The sequence below is a fragment of the Trichoderma harzianum genome, assembly GCF_003025095.1.
Source record: "Trichoderma harzianum CBS 226.95 unplaced genomic scaffold M431scaffold_11, whole genome shotgun sequence".
Classification (NCBI taxonomy): Eukaryota; Fungi; Ascomycota; class Sordariomycetes; order Hypocreales; family Hypocreaceae; genus Trichoderma; species Trichoderma harzianum.
In genome coordinates, this window is record NW_020209259.1 from 745,430 (window position 1) to 761,933 (window position 16,504).

Sequence of the window (16,504 nt, forward strand, 5' to 3'; positions counted from 1 at the left end):
CATCCGTCAAAGCGTCGCGATAAAGTACGCCAGTTGACTGTCAGCTTATCGATACAGAGCACCTCGGTCCAATGCGAACAATAAACGTACCTCACCGGCTACGAGCGGCACTCATCGGGACCCCATGAATTGCCTTCCAATCGCTCTTTGCACGAGATTGACGTTTTTTATTGTCAGATTCATTCTTACTACTAGGTAGTAAAAGGCATATGAAGTAGTCCATTATGAGAGGACGTGAGAGATGGGTATGACGTCAAGGTGCCGAAGCAATCATCCCTCCAGAGAGCGGTTAGAGATGCTTGGTTCAACACCCGCCATAATAAACAAGCTATAAATGGTCACCGTCCAAGTAATTGATTGATTGGTCCAACAATATGGACACAATCTTTGTTTATAGAATCGATCTATGCCTAACTAATCCTGCAGCACGCGCGCACCCCATCGCGAGATGGGAGCTTACAATTTTTAATACCCTTGATTAACCTAGCCGTACCTAGAATCATATCCGTTTGCCTCATACCAATCAGAAAATAAAAGGTGATGTCGTGACTGTCATTAAAACAACTGCCCGCGCCACCTCAACTAATCCACACATTTCTTCGCCTCAGCTCACTCAATTCACCATACTGAAATGAAGTGAAATGGGGCCGCAAGACACCTCTAACATTGCCCGAAGACGAAAGTTCAATGCATCTGTCCAAAATAGATAGCAAGCGGTTGAAGATTCAGTCTACATGGAGACAAGCCACACGATTCCCGTCTACGAGATGTAGGCGGTGGAGGAAGTGACGTTGTTCTTGGTGGCCCAGGACTTGATGTCGGCCTCGGAGTTGTCATAAGCTCCAGAAAGGGCGAACTGGCTGGGGATACCCTCGACACGGTGGGTGGAGTTGATGTTCTTCACCAGCACAATCTGGAAGCAGGTAGCGGTACCCTGTCGGGCAGCAATAGTGGAGTAAGCCAAGAAGTACTCCCAGATCTACAATCAACAACGTTAGCACAAGTAATACCTTTGGTATCAAGCACACATCAGTAAGTGGGGATGAAGTAACTTACGCGGAACCATCGCTTGCCGTACTTGGCCTCGACCTTGTCACGGTTGCCCATCCAGTTGCGGTACCATTTCCAAAGAGTGGAAGAGTAGTGGACGCCAATAGTGTCAACACCTTTAACCTCGAAGCCAGCACCCTCCAGCTTGTCAATGACCCAGCCGAGAGGAGTAGAAGCATCAGCACCAGGGAAGACATATTTGTTCATGAAGAGACCCCAGATGAGATCCTCATACTGCCACGCCTTTCGGAGACCAGCGATCTGGAGGAAGAAGACACCATCGTCATCAAGCATGTTGTAAACCTGGGTGAGGAAAGTCGAGAAGTGACGGACACCGACGTGCTCAGCCATCTCAAGACAGGTGATCTTGTTGTAGCGGCCCTCGGGGACGGGAATGTCACGGTAGTCCATGCACAGAATCTTGCTCTGCTCCTCAGGAATACCAACCTTGCGCATGGCGCTGTTGCCCCAGGCGGTCTGGTTGCGACCAAGAGTGATACCGGTAACCTTGGCGCCGTAGTTCTCGCTGGCGAAACGGGCGAGAGTGCCCCAGCCGCAGCCAATATCCAGCAGTCTCTCGTCCTTCTTGAGCTCAATCTTCTCGCAGACAACAGTCAACTTGTTGTCCTGGAGCTGCTCCAGAGTCTCCTCGGAGTTGATGTCAGAGATGATACCAGAGGTGTAGATCATGCGAGGACCGAGGAACCAGCCGTAAAAGTCATCGCCGCGGTCATAGTGGTCTCGAACCTGTTCCTCATCTAGATACGGGGGAGGGGCAATGTTAGTGCATGTGTTCACACTGAGGGGAGATGGCGATGGAATGCATAGGAGAGCTTACCCTGGGAGCGAGTGTGCATGATAAGCTCGGGAATCATGCCCAGCAAAAAATACTTGATGAGGCTAACGGTGAAACGGAAGCTAGCCCAGTCATGACGGTACTCCATAACTTCGAGGCAGTCACCCTTGAAGTCGACGTCACCGTCAAAGTACATCTCGTGGAAGGTCTCCATGGGGATCTTGTTGGTGCCACGGTACTTGAGACGGTCGGCCTCCTTCTTGAAGTCCAGGTAGTACTCAACGGGACGGCCAGGGAACTTGGCTTTGTCCGTCTTACGAGGGGAGATGGCGGAGATGGTGAGCCACCATCCTGCCAAGATGGGCAGATCAACGACGAGAGCGAAGAAGATGAAGGTCTTGAGGCCACCGCCAACCTTCCACATCAGCCAGAAAGGAACTCCTCCAAGGATGGAGAGCAAGATCTTGTTGTTGAAAGAGTCGGAGCCCGGTCCATCTGCTGGGAGGGGTGCATTCTTGATGGCAGGGTACTAGACGCGGAAAAAGCAATCAGCTCACAGCTCTTTCAAGCTCCAATTGGGGGAAGGCTGCTGAGATGCAGCTGGACATGCAGCGTATAGTATGTCCCACGTTGCTCGCCGTTGCTCAGTGCTCATTGGAGGCGCACGTAGCTACCCAACCAAGTAGGTGTAAACATAAACAAAAAAGAAGACATACCTTGGTGGTGCGGACGCCGCAGTCCTCTTCCTTCTCAAAGGTAGGGGCAGTAGCCTTGGGAGTCTCGATGAACTCGAACTCGCTCTCGCTGCCCGTCACACTCGTGGGCTTGGACATCTTGACGACGCTGCCAATGTCAATTGGCGGTTGAGGTCAAGAGATGGAGGGGAGGAGATGGTGACAGAGTTGCAATAAAGAAGCAGCAGAGGAGCGATTTCTGGCCAGATTCTCTGTGGCCCCGGGCGGTGGAGCAATCTGTGGGCCGGCGAGTCGCTCTGCAGCTTTTGCACAGCTTCAATTGGATCTGCGGCTTTGCATCGACCAGAAGTCGAGCTTTTTTGGAGACGAGAATCCGTTGTTTGAGGTGCTGGCCGTGAGAGGGGCGGTGAGGGGCAGATAGCTCTATCGGTAGGCGAGTGACGGAGGGGCTATTACGTAGTACGCACTGCCCGTAGCCGAGGAATAACAGATCTAGGCGTTTGGCGGGAGGGCTCTAACGCTGAAGCTTGCGCAGCGCGTACTGATAGCTTGGTATCAAGTACCGATACTGCCCAGTGCTAAGGTGGAAAACTTGCAGAGCTCCAGACCGACGAACCCCTCATTGCATTTCATCCCTACCAAAGTAGGAGCTAAGATTCATGTCCAGCCAAGTAGGGCAACGCGATTCAATTCGATTCTGCCGGCAGCGCAGGGGGCAAAACACTGAGTCAGGACTAGGACCAGGTCTCTTGCCAGCTTTCTCTCCCCTCATCGTCTCCCCTCATCAGCGTCTCTCTATCTCTATCTCTATCTCTCCGCCCACGAGCCCGAGCCGAGGCTGTCCAACGTGATGCTTCATGCCGCCAAGCTGCGGATTCTTCACCCTGCAAGCTCTTTTTTTTTCTATCCCGAGGCCCCAGAATTGGAAACTGGAGGGACATGCCCCAGTCCAGTAGCTCATCCGTCCTTATCAGGCCACTCCCTCGCCGATAAGCCCTGATCGAGATCACTCATTCGCATCATCGATCAGGTGCCAGCTCCTTCATCACCAAGCAAAGCAGGGACGGACGAAGCCCCTGGTGATTTCTTCTCCCGGTAATGTCGACGCTTTCATCAAAGGTACCTTGTTTCATACTTTTTCATATCTCTTGATTAAACTATCATCGTCATAGATATGAGCTTCCTGCAAGTCAAAAGGTAACCCGCTGCAACACTTGGCACCATCCCAGATCCCGCACTGACATACCTTCCCAGGCTTCTGATACTGTCAATACCTCACTCGTGACGTTTTTAACGGGCTAATTCGGCTGCTACGGTTAAATCCCCATGGTACTAGTACATCACGGCATGAAGTCGTCGACTCCCGGGTACCATATCTAATACCGATACGCTGGTTGTAGATGGGGGGCAAACGGCACGGTTATGGCGTCAGGCCTCACACCACAGACGCGGCACAGGCTCCTTCGTCGAAGAAATTGGTCACGGGGCTTTGCCAACCTTGTCTTTCTCCTCGCATCAAATGCGAGTAAGCCTGCTCTTTGAAAGGCTGGTCCCCCCCAGCATGGAATTATTGAGGCAGCTTATCCCAAGATGAGGAGAATACGATATCAAATACGCCTGAATGCAATGCAGAGGGCTGTTCTGTCCGGCTACTGGAGGGAACCTCTTGTCGGAACAGGCAGCGGGTCACTGCCAGCCTGGCCCTGCTGACATCTCAACACGGATGCCGAACCCCAGTCAACATACCCGGCAGGGTAGCACTGGTGAATACCTGCTTTGCATCTATGCACCTTCCTTCAGGAAACTGCAAGGTTGACCAGTTGGACGGGTCTTGTGATGAAAAGGCACGGCCCAACGTGACCTACGAGCATTCTTTATCTTCCTGATAAACCTACATACATACGCATGTATGTATTCAGCCGTTATCTACCAACTAACCAAAACCGAGTTCACCGTATTGACAGCAAATACGAATGCTTCGATTTCTACTTGACATGGATTCTGCTGCATCACAAAGAGCATAACACCACGCCCCCATTCCCCAGGACTCTTCGACATGGTATCTAGCGTTATGGTTATCGGCTTTAGGATCCACTTACACGAGGGGAGGGACCTCGGATTCCGGATGGGTGAGGCTCCCAGGAAAGCTGACAAGCGGGCGATCATACTCCGCTCTTTCATGCACCCCGTTGCATTCCAGAGATGTCGACTCTCTCTCGGAAGCAAGGAGAGATGGGGGAGGGGGAGTAGCCTTCGGCCCCTGAGGGATGGCTCGGACCGCGCCAGGCAAGGTAGCGTCATATTAGGCGCATCTCGTGCGACTTTCCCCAAGCCTTGCGTGAAAAGTCAACGAGAGGGTCGCCGCAGACCAGAAAAGGCAGTATTCGCGCGCCCAATCATTCATTTCCAGCGGCTCGAGCTCGACCCGAAGGGCGTTTTGCATGAGAGCTGAAAGATGACTCCGCTTCAAGTAAGATGTTGTAGTAGTAGCAGAGTCCGCTTCGAGTAAGATTTCGTAGTAGCAGCAGAGTCACATGAGCCTCGACAAAGCAGTGATCGATTCGAGATCAAAAGCAGGCTAAATTACCTATCCTTTGTAATCATTTCGCATCTCCTCGCCGCCGCGGAACTCTTTCCGCCAGCAAGAAATGCAAGCAAGGGACCTAAACTTGGCAACAAGAGAACGCCTATTTGCTATAGTCCCCCAAATGAGGCTGAGAACAGGACAAGGATTCAAAACTTGGTATTTGTCTTGCTCTCTTGCTTCGCTATTGGCTCCCGTCTTAGTTTAAAGCAATTTATTGATTACTCCCCTAAACCCCGTAGCCAACCCTGTTCTCTCTAGCAAGGAGAGACACAGCTGAACGCTTGGAAACCCGTCAGCAATCATGTAAGCAGAGAAGCCACGGCGAACAAGTGGATAGTCATGAGCTTAAACGGGCGCCTGAGTACTACTTGAAACTACTCGCTATTATTCCCAAGCGTTATTTCCTGTTTCTTCTCGTTCTTAATAACCCCATGTGTCATCATGCAACGTGAAACCAAGAGCAACGCTGCGCCCATCGAGAAATAGAGCCAAAATACAAGAGTACGTCACCAGAACCCTTCACCTGAGCACGTTTGATCAGATCCAGATAAACGTGCGGACTCAGTTCCAAGGGTTGCTCAGACCTCGCCTGACTCTCCCTCTCTCTTTTTAATCGCCTTTTTAAACAACCGGGGTATTTTCCCATCACCCCCCCCCCCCCCCCTTGTTACCGAGAGGGGGTCACAAAGAGCATACATCAGTAAATAAGCATCAGCCCGGGAACGCGCGGGAGATTTTCCCATGCGATTACGAAGTCGGCCCCCCCTCCCCGTGGGAAAAGACAGGATGCCGGGGGAGGGGGGAGAGACCAGGTCAGGCCTCTTATTTTGGGAAACGCCGGGCCAGTCAACTTGGTGCAGCTTATTAATATTGCCTGCAAGGTATCAACTTCGGTCACTATTCGTCCAATAATCGCCGCTTGTGTGATTCTGCCAAGGAAATCGAAATCATCGCGGCGGAAAGTGGGAGAATGCTCGAGGAATGTCATATCTTGTAAAGGCAGATAGGATTTACCACATAGAGAAGCCAAATCCATAGTCTCGTTGTTGTCTCCGTATAGACTGAGTAGGTATATCGGGCTAAATAGTGGTTTTATAGGGGCTTGACATAGTTGTACATACAGGACTGAGAGTCTTGCAACTGTTCTGCAAATGCCTATACCAGGTTAGCATTTGTATCTCTTTTAGCCGCGCGGAGTAGACAGGCATTATCGGCCAACTCAAGGTATTCTTAGACAAATTTATTTTCCAAATACTTGGATCGCCCAACCCTGTCTCTCTCTCCCTCCCTATCTCTCTCTGGCGCCTTCTCCTCATCTCAACCACTGGCGTTGCGGCAGACAGGGAGTTTAGACGCTCATTGTTCAATGACAGGAAAGACACCCATGATCCAGCTTAGTCCAGCTTGGAGAAGGGGGGGTGTAATAATCAAGACAAGTCGTCAAGTATGGATCATGGAGTGGACCGCGGAACGTGGAGTCATCGATTGTGAAACGTACTTTGATTGCGCGTAAGGGTGCTGGTGGCGTATCTGGGCTGCATGAAATGCATGTCAGATTGTCGATGGACTAGCGAGTGATGTAACCAGCGGCTCTCCTCATTGGCATCCCATATCGTTTTGATCATCAGACGTCCCCGTGCATCGACATCGCCTTCGCATCGCTTACTACACATATTCCAAAACGTGTCTGGCTAAGCGTTTTGCCGATGCCTCATCTATACGGAACACTATTCATGTCCGGTAGCTTAGGAAAGATATATTGACTCGAATGTCTTCTCTGTTCTTACTAGCGGCATTTCATTGGACGGGCCACGGTCCCGCGGGCCGTGTACAAGCCCATCCAGAAGTACATTCGTTTTGCGGTTGATTCAGTCCTCGTCTTACCTTCGCCTATTTACGTAGTGGTTCCTTTTTAGCGTCTAAGCGGACTGTGATAGTCTCTGCAAAAGCAGTTGTTTAGCTCGCGTCCCGTTAGCATCTAGCTGGGCAATTGGATAACTGGTCAGGGGTCAGAGCGTTCTAGAGAGTTGAGCGGCCGTGGCGCCAGAGTTAGATCTCATAGATCAGGAACATTTAGCCCAATTTCGAGGTATAAGCGTATCAAGGCGTAGATGCTGCACGTATGACATTTGACGCACCCTAGCTTCTGCCTGTGCATGCGCATAGGAGTGGCAACAGCAGTAGCGATGGCGGAGTCAAGGCTATGTATGATTGAGGCTGATGGCAGCAAGGTGAAGCAAGGCCGATAGTCGCAAACGCATCGTTGGACATTACGAATGAGTCGGCCTGCACAAGAATAAGTTATGACATGTCAAGTATTTCCGGGGTGGTGGGTGTGTATGTGTAAACCGCGGAATGGAAGCGTTTTGGGCCGGAGCGCCACTAATATGAAGGTGCCCAACAGATACCCTTGTCCGTAGTCGTTGTAACATGCTACAAAACCACATCGGCACCATGTGGCTGAAGAGGATGAGATGCTGGGCTCGGGTCCAACGTCGTGGGTTTCCTGGCCAGGGGGGCTGCTGAAGAAAGGATGTACAAGTAGAGCAAAGGGATGTAAGTATGGCGCCACACCTGCGGAGACACGGCTTGACGACAGAGACTTGCCTGGCGCCGGGCGCAAGAGCCAGACCTTTCCCGTTATAGCCAGACGGCAGTCATCAGGACCTGGAATGAATCTCTCTACTGTGAATTGCGCTGAGAGGAAATAGGGGAGTGGACGATCCAAGTGTAGCAAGTGAGCGAATAGCAGCACAGGCATGTTGTAAGAGTTCACATAAGCCGCTTCAGTACCTATCTCAGCCCTACTGACGACGCCAGGACGTGAGATGCTTGAAAGAAGCATTTTACCTCACATATTTGTGTCAACAGTTTATGAATGCTAAGCAGGCCAAGGCGGATCATCTGCCACGGTACTGGGGCGAGTCTCAGATCATCTGCCAGGAGGAGGGGTGAACTATGACACCGAATCTCAATAAAGTTGATATGTTATTGATCATATACACAGTTGGCAATGTCGCCTAGCCAGTTGACCACACGGCTCCTTGTTATCTGTAAACATGTCGGAGCCGTTTTGGTTCCGTTTAGCCTCTGGGCACTCGACTAGTATACCAAGCTGCTGGGACTTGAGGCAAAGGTACCCGTCAAGCCGGGAGTGACAGGATGGCACGATCCCGAAAATAAACGAGGCTTATGAGACGGGATGCCACTCCGCAGGATGAGGTCATGGTGCGCCGATGTTATCTTGAGCCCGCGAGATACACTATTCACAGTAAGCTATTCGGACTCAGCATTGAAGAGATGGGTGGTTGCATTGATTCGCGTGAAATTGGTTTGATGATGATTGCCGCTATTTGCGTTCAAACACATGGCTATTCTTAGAAACGTCTTCCTTTCAGTTCTGAGGCAACTGGGTTGGCGGTGGTTGATGGTCAGCAGCAGTAAGGCAGCTAGAGCTTGGGGTCTTCGCCCAGGGGGACTTGTTCTTCAACACAAACAAGACCTATCACAAACGAAGCATTCAGCCTCACGAGAGCTCAAGCAGAAAGTATGACGATATGCCAAGAAACGCATGGACAAGGCCCATGGCATCTCGTAGGAGCGGATTCAGCGGCATCTAAAAGACACCGGTTGTCACCTCGTGCGCGCATATTACGCCACGTAGCCAGTAGGTTGGGCAAGGTGATCATGGTTTATACCGCCATGGCAAACACTGCATGCGATTTAGGCACCTGCAGGAATTTCGATTACCAGGCCCCCAGGCTGTGCATAACAACACCCCTCGTGCTCATCGCCCTGAACGGGCGGCTATTACGGAATATGCGTAAGAGCGAGAACCAGACAAACAGGGAGTGGGAGTGACGCACCTCCCGCTATCCATACCGAGGGCGGCAGTTCGGAAGCCGGAGATCTGGACTTGGGGCAGCGGCATGTGGGCATACAAGTCAAGTACATCCTCTCTAAGTGAGCATATTAAGCCCCGATCCGGTTTGCGTATTTGAAGCAGTCTTGTTGAAAGGCTCGACGACACCTTGGTAATGCCACGCCAACGCCAACATCGGAAGCAATAATGCGAGGCATGAAAAAGAAGAAAAAGCCCGCATGAGAGCGTGACATGGTCGGCCCCCAGCAGTTTGGTCCAATCATGTCGAGATGGACCAAATATGGATGATGCTTGTCAGATGTGTGTCGCCTTTTGCTCTAGCGTTACCAAGAAGAATGCAGCTTGTTTTAGCGAATCACATCTCTCCAGCAGAGTCTAGGAGGAAGGCTATATCTCTGCCGTGACTGAATTCGCAAAGCATAGATTGGACGAATACAGTAACTGACCCCCTTAACATTGGCCAGAATACACCATCACCCTGTACACGCGACTATGTTGAAGATTCGCACGTTTATGCCCACGGGACCGCAGTGCTTTGTGTATCGAACTTGATGGTGCATCAATCCTGGCCTGGTTCGTCAAAGCGGCATGAGTCACTGCCCAGCTACCCAGCGGAACGTGCCGATGCCGTAGAGTTGCCGTCTATCACATAACACGAGCTCGGAGTTCGTGTAAGAGTAATCCATGGCGGCTAGAGATTTAGGTCAATGGGAGCATGGGTAGCATGACATGACGCCTGTCTCTTTCTTGGTTTCCCTCCTTGTTGCAAATATAGCCTGTGTGAGTTCTGAGAAGGCGTCTGCAGCGGAAGCAGAATGCCATCTGAAGTGATTGGTCGTTGTTTTGCGGCGTCTCGCCTTACATGCCTCAATCTGTCTGCACTGGCATTGAGACAGCGGCAATGCCAGTAAGTTACAGCAGGGAAGCGTCTCCGGTCATTGCCAAGTCTGGGAATGATCAGACGGGGCGCAGGGATTGCTCAGCGCGCGCACGACGGTGCTAGAGGCTGCTTTGCACTAGGACAGGCACAAGAGCTGAATGGCCATGGCATGCTTGCAAGTTTGTCGAAGGCGTCGAGCTGCCATGCTGGTCTGTTCCCGACAGTCTGGCCCAGCCACCCGCATGTTCTAGCGCCAACCCGTCGTGGTTTGGTCAGACAAGCCTTTTTTCCTTGACCAGATGGTGGCGATAGCTTAATGCCCAATGAAAGCTTGTCAGCACGGAGGATCAGGCGAAGCCCGAGTCTGATAAGCCGGGGTCGCACCGATTGCAAGGCCGCGTGAGAGTCGGGATGAAGAAAGGCATGTCATGGCGAGGGTCAAAATTCTCCGAGTTCTTTTTTTTTTTTTTTTTTTGAGGCGGAGAAGAAGGAATCGCTGAATCCACCAGTTAGTTGTTGGGAGGAGCTGGAGTCAGTCGTCACCCAATATTGAAGCCTTGCGGCTCTTGGCTTGGCGAGGCAGGAAGCAAACAGACAGACAAACAATCGGCTGCGACTGCTGATTTCATGGATCTTCTTCTTGCCCAGGTAAGCAGTAACTGTCTATTTTCCGCTTAGCTAGTAGAGCAAGCTTTTGTTGTCCATTCGTAGATGCAAAGTATTATCTGCCTACCTATTCCAGGACTAGCAGCCATTGACAGGAGAGGCATTAGATTGCAATATAAAGATCAATTTGCCATTCCTGGATGTAATATATGGATTCCATTGTCCGGGTATGAGTTTATTTGCGGTAATACCTAGTACCTTTGTAGTACCACCACGGAGCACTACTGTATCACCTACAGGTTGGTCAGGGCCTTGTATCTGATCTGATAGGCTGGGAGGCTGCCAATGCTGCTCCTGCCGTGAGTGTCGAGTCAAGTGATTTTGGCCTCAGCGGCCGCTGGAAGGCACGATGAAGCGCGCTGTGTCGTCATCAGTCAGTTGCCCCAACAGCCGAAGCACCGACTGACTGATTCAGGCCTCTATCTGACTTCTGACTTCTGACTTCTCCTGGTTCTTCTCCATCTTCCCTCCTCCCTCCTTTGCCACCTCGCCGCCAGCGCCCATCCAATCCTTTGCAGAGGCTCTCGACCTGTAGCTTCTAGAAGGAGCAGAAGCAGAAGAACCGCGGCGTGGGCGTCAGGTCAGACATGCAGTGCTACGGTGCCGCTGGGATGGGAATGGGGGTCACTTTTTGCGGAGGGGTCTCAGACGGTCTCAGACGAGTGCCGCCCGAAACCCGCACATGGCCACGGCTCAGACAACGCCGCCTCGGAACCGAACGCGACCATCGACAATCGCCAGTCTGGGTTGCTGGGATAAGCACAGCTGAGGGCAAGCCTGGCTCGTTTGGCTCGTCTGGCTCCGGGAGACAAGGAGCCGTCGTGCCATTGCCCTGTACCAGGAATCAAATCCGTGCCGTACGAGTACTGTACGAGTACGTTCAAGCTAAGCCCGGGCCGTCTCGCATCATTTCACCTTGGCCCAAGTGCTCTACCTGACACATGAACCGCAACCTCGATTGGCTCAATTGGGCATAGGTAGTCACTACATCGTACCGTCAGGAAGAAGACGCTTCGTATGCCCAGCCAGTTGCAAATACACATTACGCAATGGCCATACATGTGCTCAGTTTAGATTTGCCCCTTATCGGTTCTCCCCGTGATGCGATGCGTACGAAGTACACTCACAAAGAGTGGCGACTGGTCAAATCTATCCCCATTCACCGAGTACCGTGACGAGCAACTTTTGGCGAAGCACTATTGGCAAGCATCTCGACGGAGCTCATTCCGCGCCTTGCTCTGCTAAACTTCACCGAGCCCTTCTCCTCTCGGTAAAATCCTCTTGTATCCGTCTCGCTAATGGCTTCCTGTGGCGCCTCTCCCCCCATTGTCCTCGACCGGCATTCGGTAAGGTCGCCCCTCGCATGGATGAGGAGGATGAGGATGGAGGGATGGATGGATGGATGGAGACTCTTTTTTGAATTGGAGACAACCCGTACCGGGCTCTCCAGGAGCATTGATTGCCCACGCGGTATCCCCACCTATCCATTGGCCAGACCAGCGTACCCAAGTGCCATTTAGCTACCACCAGGCGAGCGACAGCCAGTGCCGCGGCGTGCTGCCGCCATCCATTAGCAGGCCATCTGGGATAGACTTATCCCATCTGGACCTATCTGTGGTAATCCCGACCCCCGTCAGGTTTGGCCGGGCCTGGGTGAGGCGTCGTCACTGGTTGGCTCGGAATGGGGATGTGGCTATGAAATCTAAGGATTTAGGCATTTGTGACAGGCTTCTCTCATGAACGTGATCAATTCTGCAACCAGCTTCTTGCGACTGTCGACTGCAGCGCCTCACCGCCAGCTCCCTTGGTGTTTGGGCAGTGGATGTGTGTAATGCAGGCGGTCATAAAGAGCCTGCCTTCGGACGGGACAGTACGCTACTGTACTCACCAAAAAAACGAGGGGATGCCGTCTCTCTTTTGAGCGGCAGACACAAAATGGACCTACCAGAAGAGGGGTGGAGGGGTGGCCAGATCCCTTTTTGTCATATCATGAGAGGCAGCAAAGGTACATACGTGCAATATGCAGATGCTTGGCACGACTCGATATACATATTCGGCAGAACGTGGATGAGCTGGACACCCTCATCAAGAGCTCTGCAGCGAACCTGTCCCCGATTTGGAAGAATCCTCCTACCCCAGTGTACGGAGTACTATATCAATTCAAGTCTCGGAACCTCGCATCCTTCAGGCATCGTGGTTCCTATTTTCCCACACAACGGAACCTCCTCAAGGCCGGCCGGTACGTCACGGAAGCGTGGAGACCGATGAAAAAGCCAGCCGGATTCATGGAGGGGGGTGTGCTCAAAGCTCTCACGCACACATGCCTACTTTTCTGCCTCTCTCGTCCTCTCTGTGCTACTGGCGCTCGTTGATTCTCACTCGCTCACTCATTCACTCGTTCAAACCTAGCGCGCACACACAGGCGTCAAGACGCACACACCAAGATACATATACCAGGGCCGGTTGCCCACCAGTCGTTTGCGGCGTCGCCCGTCATGCCGAAGCGAGCATGGATTGTACATCAACTGCCATGATTCGGTTTTGTTTCCCCTGCCTGCACACGCCTCTCACCTGCTCACACTCCCAGCCCCAGTCACACTCCCATCAACTTGCTCCTGGTCCGTCTCCTCAGCCCTACTTTGTATCTTGGGAGGTGGAGCAGCAGAGCTCGACCCAGTTTACCTGTGTAAGAACTACGACTAGCATCCCATTGACAGCCTTGTTGTTCATCGTACATACTAGTAAGCGCGCCGCAGCAGGTGTTCATGTGGCCTGCCAGCTTTACATCTGCCAGAAACCCTTGTCTCTGAATTCCCATTTGTTCTTTATCAGAGGCCACTGGTTGTTCTTTTACTCCTCTTCCAAACTTTAATAAGGCCACTCACGTCCCAAGTTTTGTCGTCACTATCACCAGTACATCTCTCATCACACGTTACCATTGGATAGTTTCTTCTTTTGACTTTATTATACCTCTGCCCCCCACAACCACAACCAAACACAATCCGAGGAACTTTTGAAACAATTCTTCAGCTATTGTTCGATAAGTCTCTTCTGCGGACGCAGACTACCGCTTTCTGAACTAAAGAGGCTGAATTAGCGAAGCAGCTAAAGCTCCAACGGGCCCTTTATATCACATTGATATCCTTTCTATCAATTTTCTGTCAATATGAGAAGCCTCTCTGACAGAGCCATACATCAAGCCAAGTCACCAATGTCATGTCCATTGTCATCACGCGGACCAATAGAAGGGGACGTTCACATATACTTTGAGACCCTCACCCCCGGCATTATATCCTTCTCCAATAAGAAATGCGCTCACGCCATGACACACGACTGCCCATTTCTAGCTGATTCCAACTGCTCACTCTGCAGTGCATGCGCCTACGCCGCTGCAAATGGCCAGCCGTGTTCTTGATTGGTGTCTTGCTAGGGCCGGTACTACTACTGGAAGACTTCTCTCCCCCGAGCGAAAAAGCTCACCCATGGGGCGGTACGTTTCTACTACAGTACAAAACCCAAAAAGTCTTCTGGGAAAGGGTGCGGCTGAGGGGACCCCCCTGGCAGGAGTGGTGTGAAAGGAAGCAAACTTGTCAACTTTGAAGATTAAAATCGCTGCCGAGGCATGCGAACCCGGCTTTGTTCATGTCTTGTCCATGTTGAGCCCCCTATGCCAAGGGATTCCTAAAACACGAATGTGGACACCGGACTCAGAGGAATGCGCAACAAACGAGAGTGATTTTGTCGGAGTACCCATATTAGGCTTGAACTTCTGGAAGCCGGGGTCCTTGATTTCAACGTTGTCGTGTTTGTGTCCCTCCCGCTCGTCCGCCCTCTTTTCCCTAGCGTTTGCTGTCTCTTCTTTCGGGATTTTTCCTTCCATCGGCTTTTTCTTTGTTTTTTTCTTAACTGGCATACATGGAGCTCTTGGGCATGCAGAGAGCTTTAACGCAGCTTCTAGACTTGCGTGCGCCTTGCAAAAGGCACATTCTGGAGGGGTATACGATAAGGGATATAACAGATGCGGGACCATGGCAGGCCCCCTAATTTTTCATTGTTTTTTTTTTCCTGCCTTTTCTATCTGCAGTTGTTAATCACGAGGCCACGAGAAGTGGATGGGGTTGGAGGGTGGCATTCTGTCACTCTGTCATTCTAGCATTCCCATCCCATTGTTACCATACACATACAAAGGGGATACAGGACGCACCGACCGGAACACAGTCGTTTTTTTTTTTTTTTAACAATGCTTTGTCCTCTTTTTAATCCACATTTACAGCAAGCTGGAGTTGAGGGTCTTGTCTTTACTAGTGTAACATAGAAATACGCATTTATTACTCTAGAGTCAGTCGTCTACTGCTAACTCGAAGCCTAGTCTCTTTGACCCCATATTCCCCTTGCCATGCCTGCATTCAAGCTCCAGGTTTCGAAACAAGACCTCCTGATCTAGTCCAACCAGACAAAGAACGCAATTGGGTGCAGAAAACCCCATGTCCAAGCCGTGATAATGACGCCATGCCCAAAGTTCCCCAGCAACAAGATCTCCTCTTTCTCCAAACCGTTTGTCCCCATCAACCCCTTTTTACATGATATTTTACGCAATAACTCCCAGCAATGCAATCTACTCCTCCTGTTCTCTCCGTAACTCGACTTTCCATCCGAGGTGGAGAGGTTCGTTCCTCCATCGGCCCGTATCCAGCCGATCAAAAAATCCCCCCCTCTCTTCCCCTTGTGCCTTTTTGTAACCCATATTCAGACTAGAGGAGAAAACGGATATGGATCTTAATCCCTGCCTCCCTTTTTTTTTTTTTTTTCCTCCTCTTAGGCCGGAGCTGTCAAATTTGCCCCTCTTTACTTTTTTTCTGTAACCGTTTCTACTAACTAAAATACAGGTGCCTGGCCTGGCAAAAAAGATATATGGAGTTTGTGGGTATACGAGCAAACGAGTTAAAAACTGCGGGCATTTGGGAGGGAGGGGCTGTAATTTTTTCTGGTCGGCGACCTGAACCTGGGGAATTTCAATCGTATGGATGGTTACATACTCGTACTACAGGAGTTTTAAAAACATCCGTCGGATCGGATAAGCCCGGGCATGTTATTGTTTAATAATAAATTTTATTTTATTTTACTCTTTTTAACATAGGGATCGACATTTGTTCGGATTGACGGAAAGTTCTTTCTTATAAAGCAACAGTTCGATATTACCGATTATATACGAGTATATAAACACGTGAACGCTAATTGGCGACAGTGTGTAAGACAAGCTTAGAAAAGTGTATACCGAACTGGTGATGTATTTTTGCCTTTTTCCCCCTTGCATTAGCTGCGGGACGGGAAACGGAACGGGCGTGATTGATGATTTTGGACAAACTCAATCTGCTGAAGCTTTTTTTTTTGTTCTTATGCTGATTTGTTTGGTTGCGCTCAGGCATGCAAGTGCTTACGGTTTGATGATGGTTTGCGTTTGAACTGACGTGTTGCTGTTGTACAGTACTCGTATGCAAGGAGGGCTGAATACGACTTCAAAGTAAAATGAACAGCAGCTATTGCATAAGCAGGGCGACGTTTCCGAAATCTCTTTCAAAGACATTGGCTAAGATGCTTCAAAACAGTGGCAATGGCTTATACGCGCGTCAGTCTACCATAGTCACATCTACATCAATGCACAGCGAAACACAAAAAGAGTAATCGTGACAAGCCAGTCTCTTTTCAATTGAAATGCAAAGGTATCTAAAAGCTTTTTGGTTCATGTCTCATCCCAAGAGAGCCCAATCGTGGCATATCCAAAAAAGCGTTCGCCACAGTCACGGCGCCAAAATAGCCCATGCTGCATCCATACGCCCATCTGATGCGTCGACATTGCCGTCGTCAAACATCAGCCCGCTCATCCAGAGCGTAGAAGTGAAGCCATCAAAAAACACCGGGTATCGACCCAACTCATTTGTCATCTATT

The 16,504-nt window shown here is 50.8% G+C and overlaps 4 protein-coding genes across 4 annotated transcripts; 2 read left to right on the plus strand and 2 right to left on the minus strand.

Annotated features, from left to right (window-relative positions):
* Positions 1-301: 301 nt before the first annotated feature.
* M431DRAFT_121907 (hypothetical protein) lies at positions 302-2,918 on the minus strand. Its single transcript, XM_024912145.1, has 4 exons — positions 2,563-2,918; positions 1,889-2,375; positions 1,057-1,808; positions 302-979 (listed from the first exon to the last, which is right to left on the minus strand). Exons 1-4 carry the CDS (start codon positions 2,677-2,679, stop codon positions 761-763), a joined length of 1,575 nt encoding a protein of 524 aa, XP_024771452.1. The 5' UTR covers positions 2,680-2,918; the 3' UTR covers positions 302-760.
* A 1,559-nt stretch (positions 2,919-4,477) lies between these two features.
* Positions 4,478-5,383, plus strand: M431DRAFT_226759 (hypothetical protein). The gene has a single exon (XM_024913610.1). The coding sequence runs from the start codon at positions 4,598-4,600 to the stop codon at positions 4,991-4,993; it is 396 nt and encodes a 131-aa protein (XP_024771453.1). The 5' UTR covers positions 4,478-4,597; the 3' UTR covers positions 4,994-5,383.
* A 1,737-nt stretch (positions 5,384-7,120) lies between these two features.
* M431DRAFT_226785 (hypothetical protein) lies at positions 7,121-8,146 on the minus strand. The gene has a single exon (XM_024913611.1). The coding sequence runs from the start codon at positions 7,971-7,973 to the stop codon at positions 7,440-7,442; it is 534 nt and encodes a 177-aa protein (XP_024771454.1). The 5' UTR covers positions 7,974-8,146; the 3' UTR covers positions 7,121-7,439.
* A 5,617-nt stretch (positions 8,147-13,763) lies between these two features.
* On the plus strand, positions 13,764-14,874 carry M431DRAFT_226814 (hypothetical protein). Its single transcript, XM_024913612.1, has one exon. It carries the CDS (start codon positions 14,211-14,213, stop codon positions 14,646-14,648), a length of 438 nt encoding a protein of 145 aa, XP_024771455.1. The 5' UTR covers positions 13,764-14,210; the 3' UTR covers positions 14,649-14,874.
* The last annotated feature ends 1,630 nt before the right edge of the window (positions 14,875-16,504 follow it).